Source organism: Rhipicephalus microplus, chromosome 1 (genome assembly GCF_043290135.1).
Source record: "Rhipicephalus microplus isolate Deutch F79 chromosome 1, USDA_Rmic, whole genome shotgun sequence".
Lineage (NCBI taxonomy): Eukaryota > Metazoa > Arthropoda > Arachnida > Ixodida > Ixodidae > Rhipicephalus > Rhipicephalus microplus.
This window is the reverse complement of record NC_134700.1, coordinates 157869395-157893621: the sequence shown is the minus strand read 5'-3', so window position 1 is coordinate 157893621 and position 24227 is coordinate 157869395. Positions and strand designations below refer to the sequence as shown.

At 44.6% G+C, this 24227-nt stretch overlaps 1 protein-coding gene across 1 annotated transcript in view; it reads right to left on the bottom strand.

Moving 5' to 3' along the window:
* Window positions 1–24227, bottom strand: part of LOC142801440 (ATP-binding cassette sub-family F member 2-like) — a 75606-nt gene that overhangs the window by 36893 nt on the left and 14486 nt on the right. The window contains exon 5 of the mRNA XM_075887540.1: window positions 15056–15196. Within this exon, the coding sequence (XP_075743655.1) occupies window positions 15056–15196 (141 nt within the window). The remainder of the gene's footprint in view (window positions 1–15055; window positions 15197–24227) is intronic.

Below are 24227 nucleotides of genomic sequence, written 5' to 3'. Positions count from 1 at the left end.
ACTGTTTGTTTCTGGGTGTCGTCAGCATAAAAATCTCTCCCGGAAGAGATAGTGTGCAAGTCTTTCTGCAAATGCCGCATCAACAGCGCATTGAATGGAATGGAAGACGATTCTCTCTGTCGCGTTGCTAGGCAAAAACTGGCGCCGTCGGACTCAAGTTAAGGCAAGCCTGAGCGACGGCACTTTGTAGACTCTTGGTGTTTAACTAATACACATAATTAGTGTCCAAATAAAAAGAAATGTCACCACAATGCAGCTGGTCGTGTCTCGTATTTACCAAGGTAAGGGTACGCCACAATACTTTGCAATATTTAAAAATTTTGTATTCAGAGATTCAAAGTAGGCGGGGTCAACATACATTCCAGTTTTTACGGTAAGATTTCATGAAGCTAAGTTCACTGGCTCTCAAGTTACGACGGTATGTCAGAAAAGTGCACATGGTTCCCTTATTCCAGGTCTGGAGAACTATCAAGAGATGCTGGAACTGTGAAATTAACTATGATGATTCCCAGATTGATAACTTAAGGGGTGACAGAGCTCTTTTTTTTTTAATCTCCTTGCTGAAAGCTTTAGCAGATCATTAGGTGATTAGGATATTATCTATTAAACTTGATTAGGTATAATAAATAACAAAAACACAATATATAAAAATAGGCTGGTAGCCTCCTCAGAAATGCACTCCCATACTACATTATAAAAAAAAAGATCTATGGAAATACGATGAGTGTTTCCAGAGGCTGGAACAAGCAGCCTCACAGCCAAAAAAGCAATTTTGGGAAAACGACATTAGAAGTTGTACCAACGACATTCCATTATTAAATAACACAGAGGTCATAATCTTTCAAGTACTTTAGAATGTACAGTTTCTTGTATGCACTGCATTTAATTTGAGGTGCCTTGCATTCCTAAAGCACACAGAAAGAATATCAGCTTTGGCATGTTTTATGACGTCAAACCTCTTGCACATGTGGTCTTTCATTTATTGTGCCCTTTTTCCACTTATATTTTTTCTTAAGCTTTTCTGACTACAAAGAAAATTATTCTGTTTTTTGTAAACTATTTTTTGTATGAAGTATCGTAAGAGACATGACAGAAAAACATCATAATCTGATTAGGCCATATACTGCAATAATTTACAAGCTTTCTTGTACTGATACTATCACAAACATAACTAGCACTCTTTATTGTATTTGATCCTTGAATCATATTTATTGGTACAAAGACAGAGTGGTCCTCTCATCATGACAGTTCATCCCTTGCTCCCAAATAACAGGCTGTTCTGGCCAAAACATTGGAAATAGGAATTTGAGCAGCTATATATATATATATATATATACATATATATACATACATACATATACATACATACACACATATATATATATATATATATATATATATATATATATATATATATATATATATATATATATATACATACATACATATATATATATATATATACATATACATACATACATACATATATATATATATACACACACACACACACACACACACACACACACACACACACACACACACACAGTGAACTCCCTTCAAGACGAACTCGAAGGGACCATGAAGAATTGTTCGTCTTATCAGAAGCACCCTCAAAAAAAGAATTGGCTACATACCTAGGTGCATGCAAATATCTTAGTTCAAAACAAAGTACCAGGTACACTTACAGTGAAGAAAAAAGACACAAAAATAATTTATTTGAGGGAGTAACCTGATAGGCAACTGCGTTCAAGTGCTCTTACTCGGCTTTATCCAGTCCATAATGGACGTCTGTCGCTGTTGTGCACATCGGCGAGCAGCCACAAATGACGCCATATCTCCTAGCGATCTCAAAAACACTTCTGTTCCTTCATGCTGCTCAAAATAGTTCCTTAACGAGCTAATGTAGAGATCTGCAGCATCATTTGCCGCTGGCGCAGGCCCCATGCTGGCATCTTCGTCATCCTCCGACGTCACCTCCGAAGGAACCTCTAGAACCTCATCAATCAATGTGTCCAATGTGTCCTCCCTGCAGGTTGGCACATCTTCATCGACAGTGACATAACTGCCTATGTCCACGACGAGTCCTTTATTGCCTAGCGAGGCAACGAGGCTCACCTCTTCCTCGTCATCTTCGCAACTGTCCTGCGCCGAGCACTCGGGCACCACAAAACCAGCATGACGGAATGAATTTATTATAGTCATGTCAGTCACCTGGCTCCAGGCATTTGTGAGCAGGTGAAGAGCTGCTGTCTTCGCGAATAGGGAGTCTCGGTCGTCATTTAGTTTTTTTACTTTTTCCCCTGCTTGCTTCTTCGCAGCCGATAGCGGATCTAAAACTCTCTCGCTCTGTCATTTTCTTCTTGTTTGCTTTGCAGCTTGCTCTGCGGGTCGAAGTGCGGGTGATGCCGCAAGCCATTCTTTTGTCGCTGCCTTCCTCCCTCCGCCATGGCGCAAATTCGCTTCGCGCCGTTGCTGCTTTTGTATTTTCTTTCCCTCCGGCCGCGGGAATGCCCCCCCAAGATTGCCATAATTCCTCTGTAGAAACGCCTCAGTCTCCGCGAAAGTGTTCGTCTCAACAGAAGAGCAGGTGCAAAGCTGTTCGCCTTAAGTGGATTTTTTTTTTTTTGCATTGGGTCTATGGAAAACCAAACAAACATTCTCGCGTTGTTCGGCATAAGCGAGGATTCGTCTTAACGGAAGTTCACTATATATTGTAGTGTTCCTACTTAAAATAACGGAACAGCATTAAAGCTTCAGTATGGAACTGGCGTCCATCTTAATCTGCTTTATTTTTCACTTCATCCTCCTTTTCTTTCCTGCCGCGGCTCTCGTGCTTCTTCATCTTCTGTCCAAAGGCTCATACCGCTTCACCCTTCCCGCTTTCTTTTAATTACCCCTCCTGGGGTAATACTTGAAGACATTCCCAATTGAAGCACATTCAACAGATCCACGTTCACCAGTGTACCAGACAGTCTTCAAAATTCCGTTCTGGGTGGCTGTCTTGGTCACAGAGTAAGGCCCATAAAATTTGGCACTGGAATCTCTTATTCCTTTTCTCACTAGTACGAGGTCGGTGACTTGAATGTTTGGCATGTCTGCTCGATGCCTCTTGTCGAAATTCTTTTTCATTCGTTTTCGGTACCTCTCCTCCTGTGATTTTTGTTGCCTCTCCTCGACAATCTTGAGGTTTTCCAAGAGTCCCAACTCACGGTCTGCCTGCAGAATAGGGGTCTCTCCTGTAGAAGCGTACTGTGGACTGCACCCCAAGCCACTTGTGTAGGATCGGTTATGATGTTTTACGGCTGCTTCTAAAGAACATTTCCATCCCCCAGGAAAACTATCGTACATCTTGATGTATTGTTTCACGTCCCGTATGGCACGTTCTGCAAGCCCATTCGCCGCAGGATGGTATGGCGCACAGAACTTGATCGATACATTGTGATCTCGAGCCCATCTTACTAGCTTTTCACTCTTGAACGCGGGGCCGTTATCGCATACGATTGTCCGCGTAGTTCTAAACATGTCTCTTTCGAGAAGGGTTATGACGCTATTTGCATCTTCTTTTCCTGCTCGTGCCGCGACCATCCTGGTGCATTCATCTATGGCCAGCAGAAAAGCTTGCGTTTTTCTGACTCCTTCCCGTTTCTTGTTAAGTTCGGCGAAATCCAGGTGAACTACTTCAAAAGGCACGTTCGAGTGGCAAGGTAGTATCATGGTGTCCGTAGGCTGTTTATACTTGACTTTGTGTACTTGACACACATGGCATGAACGAACGTACTGACTGACGTCTTTCTTCATGTGAGGCCACGTAAACCTCTTGACCAACTTGTTGTAGGTACGCCAAAAGCCGTCGTGTCCTCCAGATTCTGGGCTATCGTGGTACAAGTAAAGCACTTTGGAAACAAGAGTTGGTGGGACTTGATACCGACCTTCAGTAAAAACCAGTTGTTCTGAGCCTTCCCACAGCTTCACTTCATTGATTTCTTCAGATTTTTCTGTGTTGTTTTGTACCATCAATCTTGATAGAGCATCTGCATCGGTTAAAAGCGGTCCTGGTCGGTGCGAGATGGTGAAGTCAAATTGCTGCAAGTAATTCACCCATCTGGCGATACGCCCTTTAGTTTGGGTCATATTCAAGAGATGAGTGAGTGCCTGGTGATCGGTGAACAAAGTGAACTTCGTACCTTCCAGGTACGTGCGGAAGTAGTCAACGGCCTTCAGAACCGCCAGTGCTTCCTTTTCCGTAGTAGTGTAGTTTGTTTCAGACGGCTTGAAAGTGTAACTGTAGTAACCTACTACGTGTCGCTTTTCTCGGCCAGATGCTTCAATACATTTTTGATACAACACTGCACCAGTCCCATAATGTGAGGCGTCAGTGTTCAATTCAAAGGGTAAAGTGAAGTCTGGTATACGCAGAACTGGGTCAGAAGAAATTCTGTGCACCAAGTCACGGTAGACTCTCTCACATTCGTCACTCCATTCAAAGGGAACTTCTTTCTGCGTTAAGCGCGTGAGGCATCTAGTTTTGACAGCAAAGTCCTTTATGAAAGATCGGAAATGTCCTGCCAATCCCAAAAACACACGCAGTGAATGGACGTCATATGGTTTCTTCAACTGGGAGATCTTCTCGACGGATTCTTGTTTTGTGCTTTTGGTGTTCCCATCGAAGACTCTTCCAAGAAACACAACTTTTTGTTGAAAGAATGCACTCTTCTTAAAATTAACCTTGAGATGTGCCAAGCTCAAGGCGTTTAACACCTGAGACAGATGGTCCTGATGCTCAGCCTCTGTTTTGGAGAAGACTATAATGTCGTCTATGTACACATTACAAAAAACACCAAGGAATGGCTTTAAGACGTCGTTCATGATCTTCTGGAACCACGCTGGCGAGTTTTTCCAACCGAAAGGAAGCCGGTTGTATTCGTAGAGATCGAATGGCGTGATAAAAGCGGTGTACATTTTTGTTTCTTCGGTTAGTGGGATCTGCCAGAAACCTTTGCATAAATCGATGCGGGAAAAATGTCGGCAACCCCCGGTCTCATCTATAATTGTGTCGATCTTCGGCATAGGAAATGGTATGAGTTCTGTCTGACGATTGAGAACCCTGTAGTCGGTGCATAATCTGAAGGTTCCGTCTTCTTTCGGTGCGATCGTTATGGGAGAAGCGAAGGGTGATACCGAAGGTCGTATGATATCAGCATCTAGCATCTCCTGCAACTCTTTCTTGAGCCACATCTTTCGCTCTCTTGACATATTGTAAGGTGCTTTTCGGATGACGGTCTTGTCAGCGAGTTCGAAAGGAACCTTGTGGGACTTCATCGCCTGAGGATAGCTTCCTATGCATACAAGTTCAGGGTAGGTCGTTGCGATATCCTCCGCGCACTTGACAACTCGTAGATTATCTTGTCTACCCTGATTTGTCTCGTTCCTTGCTACTCCTTCGACTAGAACCACATCGTCCCAGTACACGTTGATCTTTAGTTTCTTTATATCTGGTCTTGATAGCAAAAAGTCGTACGTTACCCCCTCTATCACCAACACTTCGCTCTCTATTTGCTGACCCTGGAACTCGATGTTTACAAAGGCCCACTGATCATGCAACGTTACTTTTCCATCATAGCCTTGTACTCGTAGGATTCTTCCACTATGCAAGCGATTTGCATCCACCAGCTTGGCATTTATAATGGACACAGAAGCACCGCTGTCTACCAGAGCCATCATATGTTTGTTTCCTACTTTGACGGGAATGTGAAGTAGGCTAGAGCAACTTAAATAAACAGTCTCATTTGGAGTCATCGGGTGGGACTGATCACCCTCGTTTATTAGTTTTTTTCTGTCGAATACTCCTGAGCTTCAGTGTCGATATTATTCACTCGACATCTTGGAACACGCCAGGGCAAGTTATCTGTGCGAGTTGCGAGGTGGCTCGGTTCTCGCTGAGCGCGGCTTGACCAGTCCGCTTTACTCCGACTGAAACAGCTGCTTGACTCGGCGGTTATGCTTGTTTCCGAAGCTGATGGTATGTTCTGAAGACACGCGAGGAGGTCATCTAGAGTCTTTGGTGACAGTATTTGCACTTGCTTCAACACGTTAGTGTGCAATCCATGCATTATTAAGGCAACTACGGCCGTAGATGGAAGCAAAGGCTCCGCCAGCTTTAAAAGACGGCGTTTCTCAAAGAAGTACTCGACAAGGCAACTTTGCTCAGACTTGAAATTAAGCGCCGTGTTCCATCTTTCTACTGGATTGCTTCGGAATGCAGTCAAAAACTTTTTCCTCCACTGGCTCCAAGAGTCGTCACTGTCTTCCAGAATGCATGTTTCATACCACTTTCGCGCAACACCTCTCAAGTAAACGCGCATGTTGGTGATTTTAGCCTCATCAGAGAGCCACTTGTTTTTTCCAGCGGCATATTCGTAGAAATCAAGCCAACTTTCTGGATTTGAAGACACACCGTCGAAAGCATCAGGTTCTACGAATTTAGGTGTCGGTCTCTCAGTATTCAGAGAGCTTATAAGAGATGTCATTATTTGGTTTTGTTGAACCATCTGTTCCTGTTGCAGCTGAAAAGCTTTTAAAACGAGGCTCACCTCTTCCGTCGAAGATCGTGATCCTGAGTGTTGTCGACGCACTGGTTCAAGAACTAGGTCGTTGAAGGTTGCCACACGCAAGTTCACTTTCACAGCACCTTTCCGTCGTAGTTCAGTAGTGTCTACGGCTGCCTTTTCCACAACCAGGTTCACGAGTTCTTCCGAGCTGAGCTCACGAGGTAGGTCTACCGCTGCTTCGTCTTGAACTTGGTACTTCGAAAAGATGATCTCCTCGGAGGTCTCGTCTATGAAGAACGTCACCCACATGATGGCTTCGATGGCCGGCTGCGCCAAAATAATGTAGTGTTCCTACTTAAAATAACGGAACAGCATTAAAGCTTCAGTATGGAACTGGCGTCCATCTTAATCTGCTTTATTTTTCACTTCATCCTCCTTTTCTTTCCTGCCGCGGCTCTCGTGCTGGCTCCCCGTCGGGGAATCGAACCCCGGTCTCCCGCGTGACAGGCGGGGATACTGACCACTATCATATACATCTCATATATATATATATATATATATATATATATATATATATATATATATATATATATATATATATATATATTGTTACGGGAGAAAACGCAGAGAAACGAGGTTACAGCCAAAATATATTTACACGACACCAAGCCTAAGCCGAGATGGCAAGCCAGAGTGAGCCCCACATCCCAGAATCCCGTCGTCTTTCTCGCTGTCTGTCTTGATTCTTCAGTCTCGTAACATGACCCCCGGGTGCAGAAGCACCGTCTCGGTGCTTTCTATGATGTTGCGGAGTGGTAGAGCTTAAGTCAGGAGACATGAACAATGTCTGTAGACATTGGAGATGACTTCAGCGGGGGCTATCACGTAGGTAACGTTGGTCACCTGGCGCAAGATGCGGTAGGGTCCTGAGTACCGGGAAAGCAGTTCCTCAGAGAGACCAACATGTCGAATCGGTGTCCACAACAACACAAGGGAACCCGGGGCGAAGGAGACGTGACAATGATGTGTGTCGTAACGTTGCTTCTGTTGCTCTTGCGATGCTAAGAGGCGCTTCCGAGCGACTTCCCGTGCTTTGTGAACTCTGGTGATAGCGTCACGGGCGTATTCAGTCGGCGAATTGACAGCTGTCAAAAAGATGGTGTCGAAAGGTAGAGTTGGGTCGCGGCCAAATAAGAGGTAGAATGGTGAAAACCCAGCGGTATCTTGGCGTGAGGAATTGTATGCAAATGTGACAAATGGCAATGCATCGTCCCAGTCTAGGTGGTCAGAGGAGACGTACACGGAGAGCATGTCAGTTAAAGTCCGGTTGAATCGTTCGGTAAGCCCTAATGGGCTTGTTGTCACCACAAACTAATGTTTGTGGTGACAAAGGGACAAGTTCAGAAGAGCAGAGACGAACTTGGGGCGGACAGGCGTATCAGGCGTACAGGGCAGGTCAAGTTGCACCATGATAGCTGAACAGTTAATGAGGGCCGAATAAGCGGACAAAAAGCCTAGACCGAAGATAACATCATTGGTGCAGTTGGTGAGAACAGTGATGAGGACGGAGGTTTGATGTCCAGCTATAGTAGCGCGTGCTGTGCAGACACCAACGACGGCAGTTGCACTGCCATCAGCAACACGAACACATCGTGAAAAGGCTGGAGTCAAGACTTTCTTTAAGTGGTCACGAATGTGCGAGCTCACAACAGAAATTTTGGCGCCAGTGTCGACTAGAGCTTTAACAAGTAAACCATCCACTTTTACATCAATCAAGTTCTCGTTGGTCGGGAGTGTCAACAGAGGAATTGTAGGGCAAGTCGTAGCAGCAGCGTCACCTCCAGGAGCTGCACCAGTTAGTTTCCCGAAGGAAACTGTCGGGCGAAGGACGGGGATGGGGAACAAGGTGGCGGAGGAGACTGCAAGAATCTACGTCGTGATGAAGGCGAGCGGCTATACTGGCCATTGGTCGTGGCGGTCATGTCGTAATGAGCTGAGTCATCACGGCGGGTCAGTTCTTGGCCGGAAGGGCGGGCTGATGTGTCGAAGCTTGTGAAGTTTGGGTTTGTGCGCGAGGGCGAGGTCCACATGCTTCGGCAATGACTCAAAATGTGTCCCACTCGTTCGCAACGAAAGCAAATTTGCCTGTCGTCAGGCGTCCTCCATGCGTTTGGATCACGGTTACGTGGAGCAGGACGCCGGTAGTGCTGACGTGTGTTCAAGGTAGGTGGATGAACATCTGGTCGGTGCACAGAACAAATCGTCTGAAGGCCCGCGTTTGCCAATTCTTGGCGAACGACGCTCTGTATGAGGGATATGGTGGGCTGAGGATCGTTCGGCGTCAGGACCCTCAAGGGTGCTAGTGACATCGCTTTGATCTTGCGTCGAATGACCCTCGTAATGTCAGCAGAGGGTGGATTGGGCTGGGTCTCAAAACGGAGGTCCTCACAAGTTGATGTTGCTGCGGTGTTAGGAAGACGGGTAAAGTGGTGGGCAATGCGACGGCTTTTAGCCTCTTGGAAGCGTCGACACTCCTTAATGACGTCTTGAACTGTCGAACAGCCTTTAATACAAGAAGGCTAAAGGCATCATCAGCGATGCCCTTGAGTTTGTGTGCAACCTTGTCGGCTTCAGTCATGGTGTTATCAACTTTACGACAAAGGATCAAGACATCTTGAATATAGGCCAGGTAGACTCCGTGGATGTCTGGACACGGTTACCAAGCTCTTTTTTAGCGGCCTGCCTGCACCCGGCAGACTGGCCGAACAACTTGCGCAACTTCGTCTTACAGACGTCCCAGCTGGTGAGCTCTTCTGCATTGTTGTTGAACCACGCCTTGATCGTACCTTTCAAGTAAAAGATAAGGTTTGCCAGCATCATGGTTGGGTCCCATCTGTGGTTTTCACTCACGAGCTCGTAGAGCTGAAGCCACTCATCGACGTCATCGCCGTCAGTGCCCGAAAAGTTGCCGGGGGTGGAGTAGTGCTCACAATGACCACATGTGAGGTTGGCGACGTTGATGCGCGAGGCGTGGGTGTTGGCACAACATCCCTGTCGGTAGACATGTTAGAAGCGGCAACTTGGCGTCCGCTGCGAAGCTCCGTCGTGCTTTGCTACCCGGCACCTCCACCAAAATGTTACGGGAGGGCACACAGAGAAACGAGGTTACAGCAAACATATATACACGACGCCAAGCCTAAGCCGAGATGGCAAGCCAGAGCGAGCCCCACATCCCAGAATCACATCGTCTTTCTCGCTGTCTGTCTCGATTCTTCAGTGTGATGTAGCCTCGTGAAATTGAATGATCGGTACCGTTCAGTGCATGAAATTTTGATTGTGATCATGCGTATCATCTAGAAGGCCTGAATCGTAATCGCCGAATTTCCACGATGGCACTTTCTTTTCATAGCTTTTTGTTTTCTTCTATTCGTGTTCATTTTCTTGGCAACGCAGGTATATGATGTAAATTTTTCGAAATGCCCACAGAATCGCATGCCTTGATTCTTGGACATGAGAGACTGCATGCTCAACACGTTTTGCGCTAGTGTAGCCTATGAAGAAGGCTGTTTTGGCTGACATGCGGATATTGGCGACTTGGGCCACGCATACATTATCAGAGGTCTATGCTGTGGTGGTAAATAAATTTTCCGAAAATTTTACCCCACATAAAAAGCCCACCCCAGTGTTGGAGTCAGATTCTTTGGAAAGAAAGTGCACCTATTATGCGTGTAAGTACGGTACTTAAAAATATTCTATTTTATTCACACTAACACTTCAACACTCAAATTCACTTCGCACCTAAAGTTTTGCAATTCACACAGCTAAAGTAAAAGGTGCAAATGAATGCCATTTGTTCCGAGAGTCCCAACAAGGCGTTTTTGGAACATAGCATGGCAGTTTTTTTTTTTTTTCTCAGTGCAAGGCAACCCTCATTCCAGAGCCAGGACAGATAATGCCTTGTGTGGGTTTTGATTAGTATCAACAGGGGGTGTGCTTTCATGATGGTGGTGCAATCAGCTACTGCTGAGTTTGAAAATTTTCCATGACAAGATATTTTGCACGCCTTCCGAAGAACCTCATTGGTATGAGAGCTGCACGGTCCCCATTCTGAAAGGCGAGTCCCAGCTTGCATAGATTTGGCAAGTCTTAGGGAGTGAGTGCGGATGCCATGTGAGTAGTCCAGATCAGTTGGTCTGAAATATGAAGATGCTGTTGACGCTGTAAAGTGTATGCAGTGGCATCTCAATCTGACCAACTTTTGGGCCTCTGCTCAAAAATAAGGCAAGCTGTGTACCATGAATACTACAGTCAACATCCGATTTCCCGGACGCCCGAAATTCCGGACATGCCTGATTTCCCGGACTCATCTGTGGCACCGTCGAGTTCCCCATAGAGTCAATGTATTAAAAGTCCGAAATTCCGGATGCTTATGCCCTTTGGCATCCGATTTACCGGACTTTTTAATGTTAACTGCCGAACCAAAGTCGCCACCACCATCGCCATTTTGGTTGTTTTCCTATCCTTGAACCCGCCAAACTCGCATCACAGGTATGGCCAGCAGCAATGCCGCAGCTGCCATAACCTCGAAACCGTGCGTGTCAATCCGTAGCCAGACGTAGCTTAGCGGCTTAGCCAAGTCAAACCTCACTAAGTTCGTTCATGTGTTTTGTCAGCTCTGCGGTCCATTGTTTGCTGCTGCGTGCTATCTTCAGTGAGCACGTTCCCCGATCTTCGGCATCTACAGAGTTCCTAGCCGTTTTGTGCTGCGCTTTTCGTCGAGCGGATTCACCGTTTAGCGATGGCACCGACTGCTCCTTCATCTTCGTCCGCGCTTTTGAAGTGCACAAAGCCCCCTCGTTGGCTCACGATGGAGAAGAAAGCTGCCATCATTGAACAGGTCCAATGCGGTTGGTCAAAGGCAGGGGTGAGGAGGGAGTCCAGAATTTCGAAAAAAACTGTTTCAGACTTCATCAAAAACAAGGTGAAGATCTTGAAAGTGGCTGCCAAATCAACCGGGGCTGGAAAAAAGAATGTGAGCCAGGATGTTTACCCAAAGCTTGAGGAAGCGCTCGTCGTGTGGCTCAGTGCCGTGATCGCTGAGAAAATTCCGGTGTCAGGCGAGATCCTGAAGCAGAAGACAGAGGTTTCGCGCTTTAGATGGGCATGAAGGACATCAACTTTAGCGATGGATGGCTTCGCAATTTCAAGAGCCGCAATCACTTGAAGTTCAAGGAGATGTGCGGGGAAAGCCTTGTCGTCAACGATTCCGTTGTCGCCGAATATCGGGATGGAAAGCTGCAGTCCTTGCTCCAGCACTTTTCACCTAATGATATTTTTCACCTGCAACAAAACTGAACTATTCTAGAAGCTGCTGCCAGAGAAAACGCTTGAATTTGTTGGTGACCCTGCCAAGACGTCGAGCACAGCAAGGAGCGGCTCACTGTCCTCGTTAGCAGTAACATGTCAGGCAGCGAGACGCTTGCATTACTAGTAATAGTAAAGTCGAAGCATCCAAGATGTTTCAAGGGGGAAGTGACTCTGCCTGTTCTCTATAAAGCTAACAAGAAGGCGTGGGTAATGCAGCAGTTATTAGAAATATGTGCGTAAGCTAGACAGAAAGTTTGTGCAGCAAAATCGAAGAGTTCTGCTGTTTGTAGATAACTACACTTCACATAGCCACATGAAGGACCTAAAGGCTATATAGTCGCACACGAATATATCGAACTTGAAGGGGATCACGAATTAATTCGATATATGAAAAATTAGATAAAAAAAAAAAATACAGGCCCCGAGAGCTTGCCTGTAGCGGATCATCACCTACAATAGGTGCAATAGGTACACGAATGACAACTAATTCCGCATACACGCCACAACACAATGATTTATTTGCGAATGGTTTTGCCAACATGTTGTAGCGCTGCCTAAATCGGTGAAGCCACCCGCTTTCGTTGGCGAAGTTGTTTCACTGAGTACAGAGGCGCACCATTTGACCTTGGCGATCAGCGTTGGGCCATTCACCGGAATGTTCTTCACCCGCACTTCTAAAAACCCGGCATAGAGTGCCTTTTCTACATTTCCGTGGGCAGAAGTGCGCACTTGACAGGCTCCCGACGTTTGCTGCTCCGCCGCCTTTGCCTTGATATCTGCCTCGTTTTTCAACAAGGTACTTAGAGTGCTCCATGATATTTCAAAGTCGTCCGCGACGGTCGAACATTTCTCGCCTGCCTCAACACACCGAATAGCCTTCAACTTCGTCGCAAAGTCAGGGGTCTTGCGCTTCTTGACGCTGGCCATAGCTGCACTAGAAGTCGACGATTCGAGGAGTCCATAGTGGCTTTGCACACCACGCATGCAAAAGAAAAATGCTGCACATGCAGTGGTACGTGACGCGACAGCTCGAGAGCAACAAAGCGCTCGCAAGGCAATACCTGCGAGGGAAACAGCAAAAGGCGCGAGCTGTGGTTGGCTGATCGAACCTTGCAAAACAGCAACAAAAAATAAAAGAAAAGGCGAAAGGACGAGCACGTCGACTCTTTCGTTCCTGCTCTCTGAGCCGACGCGTACGCGGAGAAAACATGAGAGAGCGAAATGAAAAAAAAAAAGCCATTCCGCAAGTTGGAGATCGCGCAGTCAGAGTCCAGCGCGGCGTTGGATATATCCGAAGGCGGGTAAAAATACCATTCGATTAAACAAGTGAATTTCTATACTTTAACAAAGAAATTTCAAGGGTAACTTGCGAGTTCGATATACTCGAAAATTCTATATATGTGGGTTCGATATAACCGTCTTCGACTGTACAGATTCCTGCAGCAATCCTGCAGCTGATGAACCAAGGCGTGATTAGGAATTTGAAGCATCATTACAAATCATGCGTGCTCAGTCGCATGGTGCTCTGCTCCAACAACGAGAAAAGCTACGCTGTTGACCTCAGGTCTGCCGTCGGCATGCTAGCAGAATTGTGGAAGGCGGTTACGCAAGAGACTCTGCAGAACTGTTTTCACCACGCGGGCTTCACACTCGATGCCGAGAGGGCTGTCTCGCCCCAAGTGGACAGTGTGTGTGACGAACTGCCATCCCCAGATGTTGCTTTCGATGATCTGCGCGCTGCCGGCGTGTTGATTCCAGCTGGGATAACCTTTGAGGGCTTCGCCGACGCTGACAAAGACCTTGAGCTATGTGCGGACTTGACCGATGACGAAATCATTCGTGAAGTTACGGAGGATTCCGACAACTCTGACACCGAGAACGAAGAGCCATCTCCTACACAACCAACGAGCTCAGAGTTGAAGCGAGCACTGGTGACACTGTCATCGGTGTACAGCAGCAACGTTGACTGAAATTGAGGCAGACATGATCGCGGGCAAGCGGAATGCCGTGCAAAAGAAAATTGGCGACTTCTTTGCGTCCAAGTGCTGACCATTTATGAGATAGCGCCGGCCCCGTCGGATTTTTTTTTATTTTATAAACAGCTCTTTTCAGAGCCACCTAAACGATGCATTGACTGAATTGCAATGGGAATCTTGTACTCCGGCCGTTACTCTCTCCGTCAGCAAAAAATACCCACAAAAGAAGGTGCATTTTCACGTGCATTCATTTTTCTGGACTGCCCAAATTTCCGGACGTTTTCGCGGTCCTTTGAAGGTCCGGGAAATCGGACGTCGACTGTATTGCACTGCATTTTTCTTCCCTTTTGAAAGGTAATTCTGATGCAGTAAACTCTCGCCAATTAAAACTAGAAGGGACCTCTGAAGTTTGTTTGAATTATCCCCAGTTCTCAGATAGATGACTCCAGGTGAGGTGACGCCACACATTACGATTAGGCATTAATTTTAACACATTCAAAAATTTGACGGTTTTTAAGCCATAACTGCATGCAGTGAACAGAGAGCAGAGGTGTAAAGTACACAAGTTTATTGGTGATTTATTGCTGATCATACCTTTTAAAGAAATCGTGAATTGCCAACTGCTTCATTGCTGTAGGTATGTGCCTTCAGCACAAAGCTTTCTATACCAGTTGAGAAGCATCACAGTTTACTATGCGTGTGCTTCGTTTCAAACATTTGTTTATTTGCAAAAACTCATTCCTTGAAGGCCTCAGACGTTTATTTTTCATTTTTTATACTGTTAGGACTATATAAGCACACAAATTTTTAAATATTAGTACTGGGAAAGCAGTAGATATTTTCTGGTATGGACCTGCAAAAAGTATGAATTGACCGAATGATGGAGTTTGAATTAAGAGGCTTTTAAATACATTGAAAGAATAGAGGGCCTACAAAAAAAAAATTGAACTTTGTTTAAATTAGCCGCGAGTACGAATTATTAGAATTTGAGTTATTGCGAGTCTACTGTATGTAGTTTTCTGTCAAGCAAATCAACCAGTTAACAAATATTTCTCTCGCGAACTGCGTAATTACAACATTTTACTCTATGTACTACATTAACTGCAAAAGTATTCGCCAATAAAAGCCACGTCTTCACGTGGCTAACTGCCCTGCACTTACCCGAAAAGTCCTTGCACTTCTTTTGCTGCATGGCAGGTGTGAACCCAAGACCGTGCAAAATGTAGGCCGCCTTCGTCTCAGCCATGTCGGCACAAATGTCATCGAGACGTTCATAGACGTCGAGCAGCTGCTCTTGGGCATCTGCATGGGTAACCAAGAAAGACCCTTATCAACAAAAGGTGATTATAACCCTTCCAATGATTAAAACCATTCTGTTTCTGCAAAAGCAAAACAAAGTGAAGTTAAGCCAAGACAATAAAGTCTGAAGAGGCTTTGCTACAAGGTGCCATAAGTGACAAATTGACATGCAGCAATGGGTGCTATTACCGTATTTACTCGCATAATCCTCGCTTTTCTTTTTGGCGGAAAACTGATGCAAGGTTAGGGTGTGCGAGAACTATGCGGGGAAAACTTTCCCCGAAATCGTACAGAGCTAAAAAGAAAAAGAAGTGGCCGCAAATCGGGATTCTCACACCAGCAACTAACAGCAAGCTTTGAGAAGTACTACTTAAAACTTATCTAAAAAATAAAACCACAAGGTCAAGGCAAGATTTATTTTAGAGACAAAAAGTGCAAACAAATAGTCGAGAGTTAGAATACCATACGCAAAGCTTGTGGGCGTGGCGGTAGCATTCGTCACTCAACAGGAGCCCTCAAAAGGTAAGAGAAGCATGTTAGTATTGAACAGATGGCTATTGAACAGAAACGTTCACAGTTTCCTTCTGAATAAATAAAGTTTACCATCAATCTCAGTCTTATGCATACGGCAGACCCAACGCGTTTTGGTGGCTTTCAGCTGCCATCTCCAGTAGCGAACACAAAACTCGTCGATTCCGAAGGGCCTACCGGCGGCCCTGTTGACGTTATTTAGTACATAATCAATTACTGTCAACTTGAAAGCAGCCATGTAGCTTCTGTATCACCCCATAAGGTGATAAGATTACCGACAAAACATAAAAAACACGCTGCAACGCACACTTGCCGCTTCGGCTTGGGTCTCCGTGCAATAATAGTACACTTGATGCTTAACTCTTTCCGGCATGGTGGTCACCCCATGTAACCACCTTTTCTTCATTTTTTTCTCTTGAAGTACGCGGGTCCCGCATATCAACGTTCAAACAGCGCGCCGGTTGAAGCTTTTGACATTACAACAGAGATGGCGCTACTTTCCTCGGCGGCGGATGTCACGTGTTATCTTTGTTTTCTTCCGGCTGGTCTCGACTCGAGCACGCGATACGCGATGGACTCGAGAGTTTTTTATGGAAAGAAAGGTAAGTCCTCTTTGTAGTGAATTAATATCACAGGATAGAGTGCTGTAGAAGTTGCCTATACTATGGAAAGTAGAATTGAAGTGCTGCGCTCATTTATTCGAGAGCGCTTTGTTGCTGAAGTTTGTGGTCCCCTAGGGTAACCACCATGCATGAAGGGTCTGGACGGCCGGCAATATATGATTTGTTCTTGGTGTTTCAGCGGAAGACTTTGTCGAAATACCATCGGATTCGGACAGTTTCGCAGGAGGTGACGACTTCAGTGACAGTGACCCTGAGTATGAAGTAAATGATAAAGCTGTCAAAACGAGCAAACAGAGACTTGAGGCAAGAAAAGCCATCTCTGCAGTGTGCGAGTCTTCCGATACAGAGAGCGAACAAGATGACGTTTCTGTCATGACTGCGAAGGTACCTGTGTGGAGTCCTTCCTATAAAATGTCGCCACCGCTGGACTTTCTATTATGTAGTGGGGTGCCACTTTCTATCCAAAACGTAGAGAAAACAAGTCCTTATGACATCTTCAGCTTATTCTGGACGCCGTCCTTGATGGAGTTGCTGGTATTTCAAACAAATCTTTACGCTCAGCAGCAGGGCAAGCCATACACACCCACCACATTGGAAGAAATGCGTTCCTTCTTGGGGCTCAATCTCCTGATTGGGATCAAAAGAAGCCCAAGTTATCGGGATTACTGGTCTACTGCGCCTGACTTGCATGATCCTTTCATTTCGAAAGTTATGCCTGTCAACAGATTCGGCTGGCTTTTATCACACCTGCATCTGAATGATAATATCTTGCAGCCAGCGAGGAATCACCTCAACTTTGACAAGTTGTACAAAGTCCGTCCACTCCTCACTGAACTATCGAAAACATTTGCGAAATTTACTTGCCCACCAAGCTGCTCGCCATCGATGAATCTATGATAAAGTTCAAGGGAAGGAGCTCGCTGAAGCAGTATATGCCAAAGAAGCCTGTGAAGCGTGGCTACAAGGTGTGGATGCTTTGTGCCAGCAGTGGCTATAATCTAAAATTTGATATTTACACCGGTAAATCTGAGAACGGTGTTCAGAAGGAGCTAGGTGCACAAGTTGTGAGGAAGTTATGTCATGACCTTGTGGGCCAGCAGCATCGTGTTTTTTTTCGATAATTACTTTACGAGCTACAACCTCCTGAAAGACCTTCTGCACGATGGCATTTACGCATGTGGGACAGTGAATTCCAGTAGAAAGAACTTGCCATGCTTGCAGGCTGACAAATCGATGAAAAGAGGCGACACAGACTGGAGTGTCAGCGACGACAGCCTCTGCTGTCTAAAATGGAAGGACAAGAGGACTGTTTATTTGCTAACAAATTTTCATGACCCTTCCAATGAAGTTGAAGTGGACGGGAAAAACAAGGATGGGACATTGAGCAAGGTGTCCTGTCCGGCGGCTTTGCAAGACTACAACCATAATATGAATTTTGTAGACAAATTTGATCAGCGCAAAGGGCAATATGAAATAGACAGAAAATCACGGAAATGGTGGCACAGAATCTTTTTCCACCTACTGGATTGCTGCGTTGTGAATGCTTTTTTGATACACTGTGAACTTGAAGGAGTGGAGCACTTTACCATGAAAGATTTCCGGAGAAGTGTGACGACATCTCTCACAGCGGAAGCCCAGGTTTGTAAGAGGGGCACATTATCAAGCGCAAACAACACAGTGCAGATTAAAAAATCTAAGCCACATGTGGATACGGCCATACGTCTAACACACAGCAAGCATCAGCCAAAGAGATGCACGAAGCGCAGGTGTGGTATGTGCAGCACGAAATCGCAGCCTTCGAGAACAACATAAATGTGCGAGACGTGCAACGTCCCATTGTGCCTGAGGGGAAACAAGGACTGTTTTGCAGCGTTCCACCGAAAGTGACTGTAGACACTTGCTGCACGGTGGTCACCTCAGGTGACCACCTCATTTCTTTTAGACCAATGTGCCAATTTTTTTGGCCGTGTTATAAAAGTCATTTTTGGACGAAGGCTAATCTATAGACACTGTAGACACTTGCTGCACGGTGGTCACCTCAGGTGACCACCTCATTTCTTTTAGACCAACGTGCCAATTTTTTTTGCCGTGTTATAAAAGTCATTTTTGGACGAAGGCTAATCTATATTTTCAATAAAATATTGTTTCCCTCCAATAATAAAGTTCTGTGCATGAAAGAGTTAAGAGATGTTGCCAGATAGCGTGCACTATTATCATCAACGGCTGGAACGAGCAGACGACATTATTGCGGCAATTTTCGGGGGTGCGATAATTACTCGAAGAAAACAAAATCGTATTTTTGTTGAGCGATGTGGGGGGTACGAGAATTATGAGAGTGCGAGGATTACAAGAGTAAATACGGTAAATGCACCTTAGTAGAAATAAAGCATCGGCAAGACTAAACCTACCCATAAACAAACACATTGGCAACAGCAAAATCTGTGAGTACAAAGATTTCACAACACTTTGTGCGACATATGCATACACAAATAAAAAAGACTAAAGAAATGCAATAAATGAAAATGAAAAATTACCCTTGTAGAATAGCAGATATGAAAATTTACAAGCATCAGTATATGCATTATTAAAAACGAAGGTGACGCACACACACAAGTAAAAAAATATATGCCGTATTGCTCGCATAATCCTTGCACAATTTTTCACGGAAAACCGATGAGAAGGTAGGGGGTGCAAGAATTAAGCGAAGAAAATTTTCTGCGAGAACGCACAGAGCAATAAAAAAAAAAAAAGTGGCCGCAAATTGGTATTCTCACGCCAGCAACTAACTGTAAGCTTTGAGAAGTGCTAATCAAGACTTACCTTAACAATAAAACCACAGGTTCAACACAAGACAAGATTTATTTGAGACACAAATTCAGCAAGCAAATAGCAGAGAATTCGAATACTGGACGCAAAGCTTGTGGACGTAGCATTAGCGTTTGTCACTCAACAAGAGTGTGCAGAAGGTTAGCGTGCGACATCAACCTTGGGCTGATAGCTATCCAACACGAAATCGTCTGCAGTTGCCTTGTGACGAAATACAGTAGAATCTCGGTAATACAAATTCGTAGGGAGCACGCGAATTGTTCGTATCATCCCAGATTCGTGTGAACTGAAGCTGATCATGAAGATAGACAAGAACTTTATTGGGGTGAACTACTACTTGCTGAAAAAGTCCACGATTTCCTTTCAAACTATTCTGCTTTCGATGTCTCTCAAGAAAGCAGTCTGAAAGGAATAAAACCTTACCATGGTTTCCTCACTCACGCTGCTGGCACTCAAGGCACGTTCACACTTGGCCAACGAGGGAGCGAATGCGGCAAAACTCACCGGAAGTTCACTCCCTTCGTCGCTTAAGGGGGAAGACCGGTCTTAGACATTTTTTGTTTATTTCTGCAGTGATCTTGATAAAACTGCGCAGGATTATGCAGTTTTTCCTGCAGATTTCCAATATTTAATGAGTTTTCCTGTAACTCATCTTGTTCCTGAGATAACTTAAATTCACCACTATTGTTTAAGGCCACCATGAAAAAAAAAGAGTAATTAAAAGTGATATTTAAGATATGCTAACATGGACTAACGACTATAGATGCAAGAGTTTTTTTGTTGTTGTTGTTTTTAGGCCTTTCTTGGTTATTTTACAGCAAAATGAACTATCTATTTTCAAAAGCAGTTGTAATTGTGTTCCAATTTCGATTAGTAACTAATAAAAAGGCTTGTGCTATAAATCCTGCTAACATAATTGCATTTTACACACAAGTTTCCACGGCAAAAAAGAATTACTGCTGTACCTGCCCTAGTTGTCAGATATATTGAGGCCTCAAAATTGAACAGTCCTAATTTCCTTTTTTTGAGAAAAATAGAAAAAAGACTGAAAACACACAGCTTCTTCAAAAGGCAACAGACACGGTGTGCATGTATTGCAATCCTCATAAAGGCGCTCATAAATTCATAGCAGAGCTACTAACACAGGTTCTGGCAAATTATAATGAAGCCTCGAAGCCGATTCTCCATTATTTTTTTTGCAGGTTCTGCATGCTAACAGCACCAAGAATCTGGACAGTCAGAATGAAAATACAAAAAAAAAATACCACTTCCTGGTGTGTATGAAAATTTGCACAGAGATTCCAAATAGTATGTCAATTTTGAAAAAGAAAAATTTTGTCACTTTTTGGTCCCAAAGACCAGTCTGCCCCCTTAAGTGGCCAGAAAACCGCGCCGTGAAGTAGACGCAATCAGTCCTGGAGCACAGGAGAAGTGAAGCGAAAATGCCAGAGCGACCGGAAAAGCACATCTGAGCGCATCGAAACTGTACACATTCGTTTTGCCCCTTGTACATGCGATCACAGACGCTGCCTTAGCAACTTTGACAATGCATTTCATTTTGCCAATTTTCTAAGCATTAAAATTCGCATCGTGTTCTCGTTACACATGCAAAGCACTGAAAAGAAACAGTTTGCACCTTTAAAGCGCCACTCACCAGGCCCCATACCAAATTTTAGTTAGACCGTGGAAGTTGTTCAGTGTCCGACGAGGAACACTTTGCCACAAAAATGTTTTGAATCAGTTCATTACGAGCTGAGACAACTATTTTTTAGAAGCGGCGCGAAACGAGGATGAGAGAAATTCGTGTGAAAAAATGAAAAAAGAATGCTCGCATTACCTTATTGCGGCTCGTTATTTATTTAGAGATTTATTAATCTCTTCAAGCAACAAATAAATAAACTACGCATGTTGTGTTAAATAATTTTCGCCATGCCATGGGCCACTGTCGGCAACGTCAGAGCACAGTCGTCTACGTATAGGACCCACGTCACTGCATTGTCGTGTGCGTAGGGCCATTCATATGCGCACGTCATGCTCTCACTCTCTGGCGTGCGCCCACAAAAGGAAGGAGGAGCAGCGTTCATCTTGAAATTTGATCCATTTCCGCGGCGCGTAGCGTTGCAAATATTGGTAGACGTGATCATGAACGCCTCATTTATGCATTGCGCTTGTCAGCTAAATATTGTCAAACCTGATGAGTAACCCTTTAAGGGGGCAGACTGGTCTTAGACATTTTTTGTTTATTTATCCAGTGATCTTGATAAAACTGCACAGGCTTATACAGTTTTTTCTGCTGATTTCAAATATGTAATTAGTTTTCCTGTAACTCACTTTGTTGCTGAGATAACTTAAATTCACCCCCTATTGTTTAAGGCCACCATAGAAAAAAAAGTGCTCAATTAAAAGTGATATTTAGGATATGCCAACATAGACTAATGACTATAGAGTAAAAGTATGGAAGAGGTTTTTGTTTTTAGACCTTCATTGGTTATTTTGCAGCAAAGTGAACTATACATTTTCAAAAAGCAGTTGGAATTGTGTTACTACTTTGATTAGTAATTAATTAAAAAGGCATGTACTCTAAATTCTGCTCCCACACTTGCATTCTACACACATACAGGTTTCCACTGCAAATAGAATTATTGTTGTACCTGCCCTAGCTGCAGAGATATTGAGGCCTCAAAATTGAATTGTCACAAATTTACTTTTTCGAGAAAAATGGAAAAAACTGAAAACACACAGTTTCTTCGAAAAGCGACAATTGCGGTGCGCATGTTTTGCAATCCTCATAAAAGTGCTCATAAATTCGTAGCAGAGCCTCCAGCAAAGGGGCTGGCCAATTATAAAGAAGTCTCAAAGTCTGTTTCCCATTTTTTGCAGCTTCTGCATGTTAACAGCACCAAGAATCTGGACAGCTAGAGTGAAATTACAAAAAAAATTACCACTTCCTGGTGTGTAAAAATTTGCAGAGAGATAGAAAAATACTTGCAGAAACCAAATACGTCAATTTAAAAAAAAATGATTTTTTTTTTCACTTTTGGGTCCCAAAGAGCAGTCTGCCCCCTTAAAACATAGTTTGGGGAGATACGCCACCACAAACTGCACGAAGCGGACGCACCAGCAGCGGCGGGTTCAGCCGTCAGTGCAAAAGCAAGACACCCTGGGGCATTCGGACTCGCTGCTGCTGCACCTTCTACTTCCAGTGTTTTCAGCGATTGTAATACAGTCGAATCTCGATAATTCGAACTCGAAAGGGCCCGACAATTTGTTCGAATTAAAGGAAGTTTGAAATAGTGAAAGCTAAGTAAACGGAGGGCTCCCCATGCAGTGGCGCATGTGCATTGACCTAACACACGAGGGGGAAGTTTCAGAAGACTTGCATTTACTGACAAAATGCAGGACATCTGTCATTAATTGAAGTAATCAGTGATGCACGTCTGCACATGCTTGCTTTGCAGCGAGTCAATCAATTTTGCAAACAGCTTGCAAAACATGCCTACTTTGGCTTCAGCATTCTCCTGGCAAGATAAGTTGCACGCTGCCATGTCGAGCGTCAACACTCTCTAACAACGACAACAATGAGGCATCTCCGTTACTACTCTCTGTGCCAAAGCCACAGCGTCGCCAGCACGTGACGAAAAAGGAGGAGCGTCTCCACACGGAGAGAAGCAGAAAGGCATTTGAGAGAAAACCAACACTTCACGGCAGCTTTTTTTTTTGCTCTCTTTGCGTTTGCGCGTGTCGTTGAAAGAAGGGTTACGTGGCAGGGACGGGAAAGGGGAAGCATGGCACCGGCGCATGAGAGAGAGCCACTCTCCGTGACAGTTTTGTTTTCTTTCCTTCTTTATCTCTGCGGCGGCGTTGCAAGTCATCATCACCATCATCAGCCTGACTACGTCCACTGCAGGACAAAGGCCTCTCCCATGTTCCGCCAGTTAACCCGGTCCGGTCCTGTGCTTGCTGCTGCCAATTTATACCCGCAAACTTCTTAATCTCATCTGCCCACCTAACCTTCTGTCTCCCCCTAACCCGCTTCCCTTTTCTGGGAATCCAGTTAGTTACCCTTAATGACCAGCGGTTATCTCGTCTACGCGCTACATGCCCGGCCCATGTCCATTTCCTCTTCTTTATTTCAACTATGATATCCTTAACCCTCATTTTTCCCCTAATCCACTCTGCTCTCTTCTTGTCTCTTAAGGTTACACCTACCATTTTTCTTTCCATTGCTCGCTGCGTCCTCCTCAATTTAAGCTGAACCCTCTTTGTAAGTCTCCAGGTTCCTGCTCTGTAGCCAATTACCAGCAAGATACAGCTGCTATATACCTTCTTCTTGAGGGATAGTGGCAATCTACCTGTCATAATTTGAGAGTGCTTGCCGAATGTGCTCTACCTCTTATTCTTCTAGTTACTTCAATCTCGTGATTCGGCTCTGCGGTTATTACCTGCCCTAAGTAGACATAGTCTTTTACAACTTGAAGTGCACTATTACCTATCTCGAAGCGCTGCTCTTTTCCGAGGTTGTTGTACATTACTTTCGTTTTCTGCAGATTAATTTTAAGACCCACCTTTCTGCTCTCCTTGTCTAACTCCGTAATCATGAGTTGCAATTCGTCCCCCAAGTTACTCAGCAATGCAATGTCATGGACAAAGCGCAGGTTACTGAGGTACTCTCCATTAACTCTTATCCCTAACTGTTCCCATTCTAGGCTTCTGAAAAACCTCCTGTAAGCACTCTGTAAATAGCATAGGGGAGATTGTGTCCCCCTGCCTTACACCCTTCTTGATTGGTATTCTGTTGCTTTCTTTATGAAGCACTATGGTAGCAGTTGATCCCCTGTAGATTTCTTCCAGAATGTTTATATATACTTCATCTACGCCCTGACTTCGCAGTGTCTGCTTGACGGCTGATATTTCCACTGAATCAAACGCCTTCTCGTAATCTATGAAGGCTATCTATAGTGGTTGGTTATATTCTGAGCATTTCTCTATTACCTGATTGATAGTATGAATGTGGTCAATTGTTGAGTAGCCTGTTCGAAATCCTGCTTGTTCCT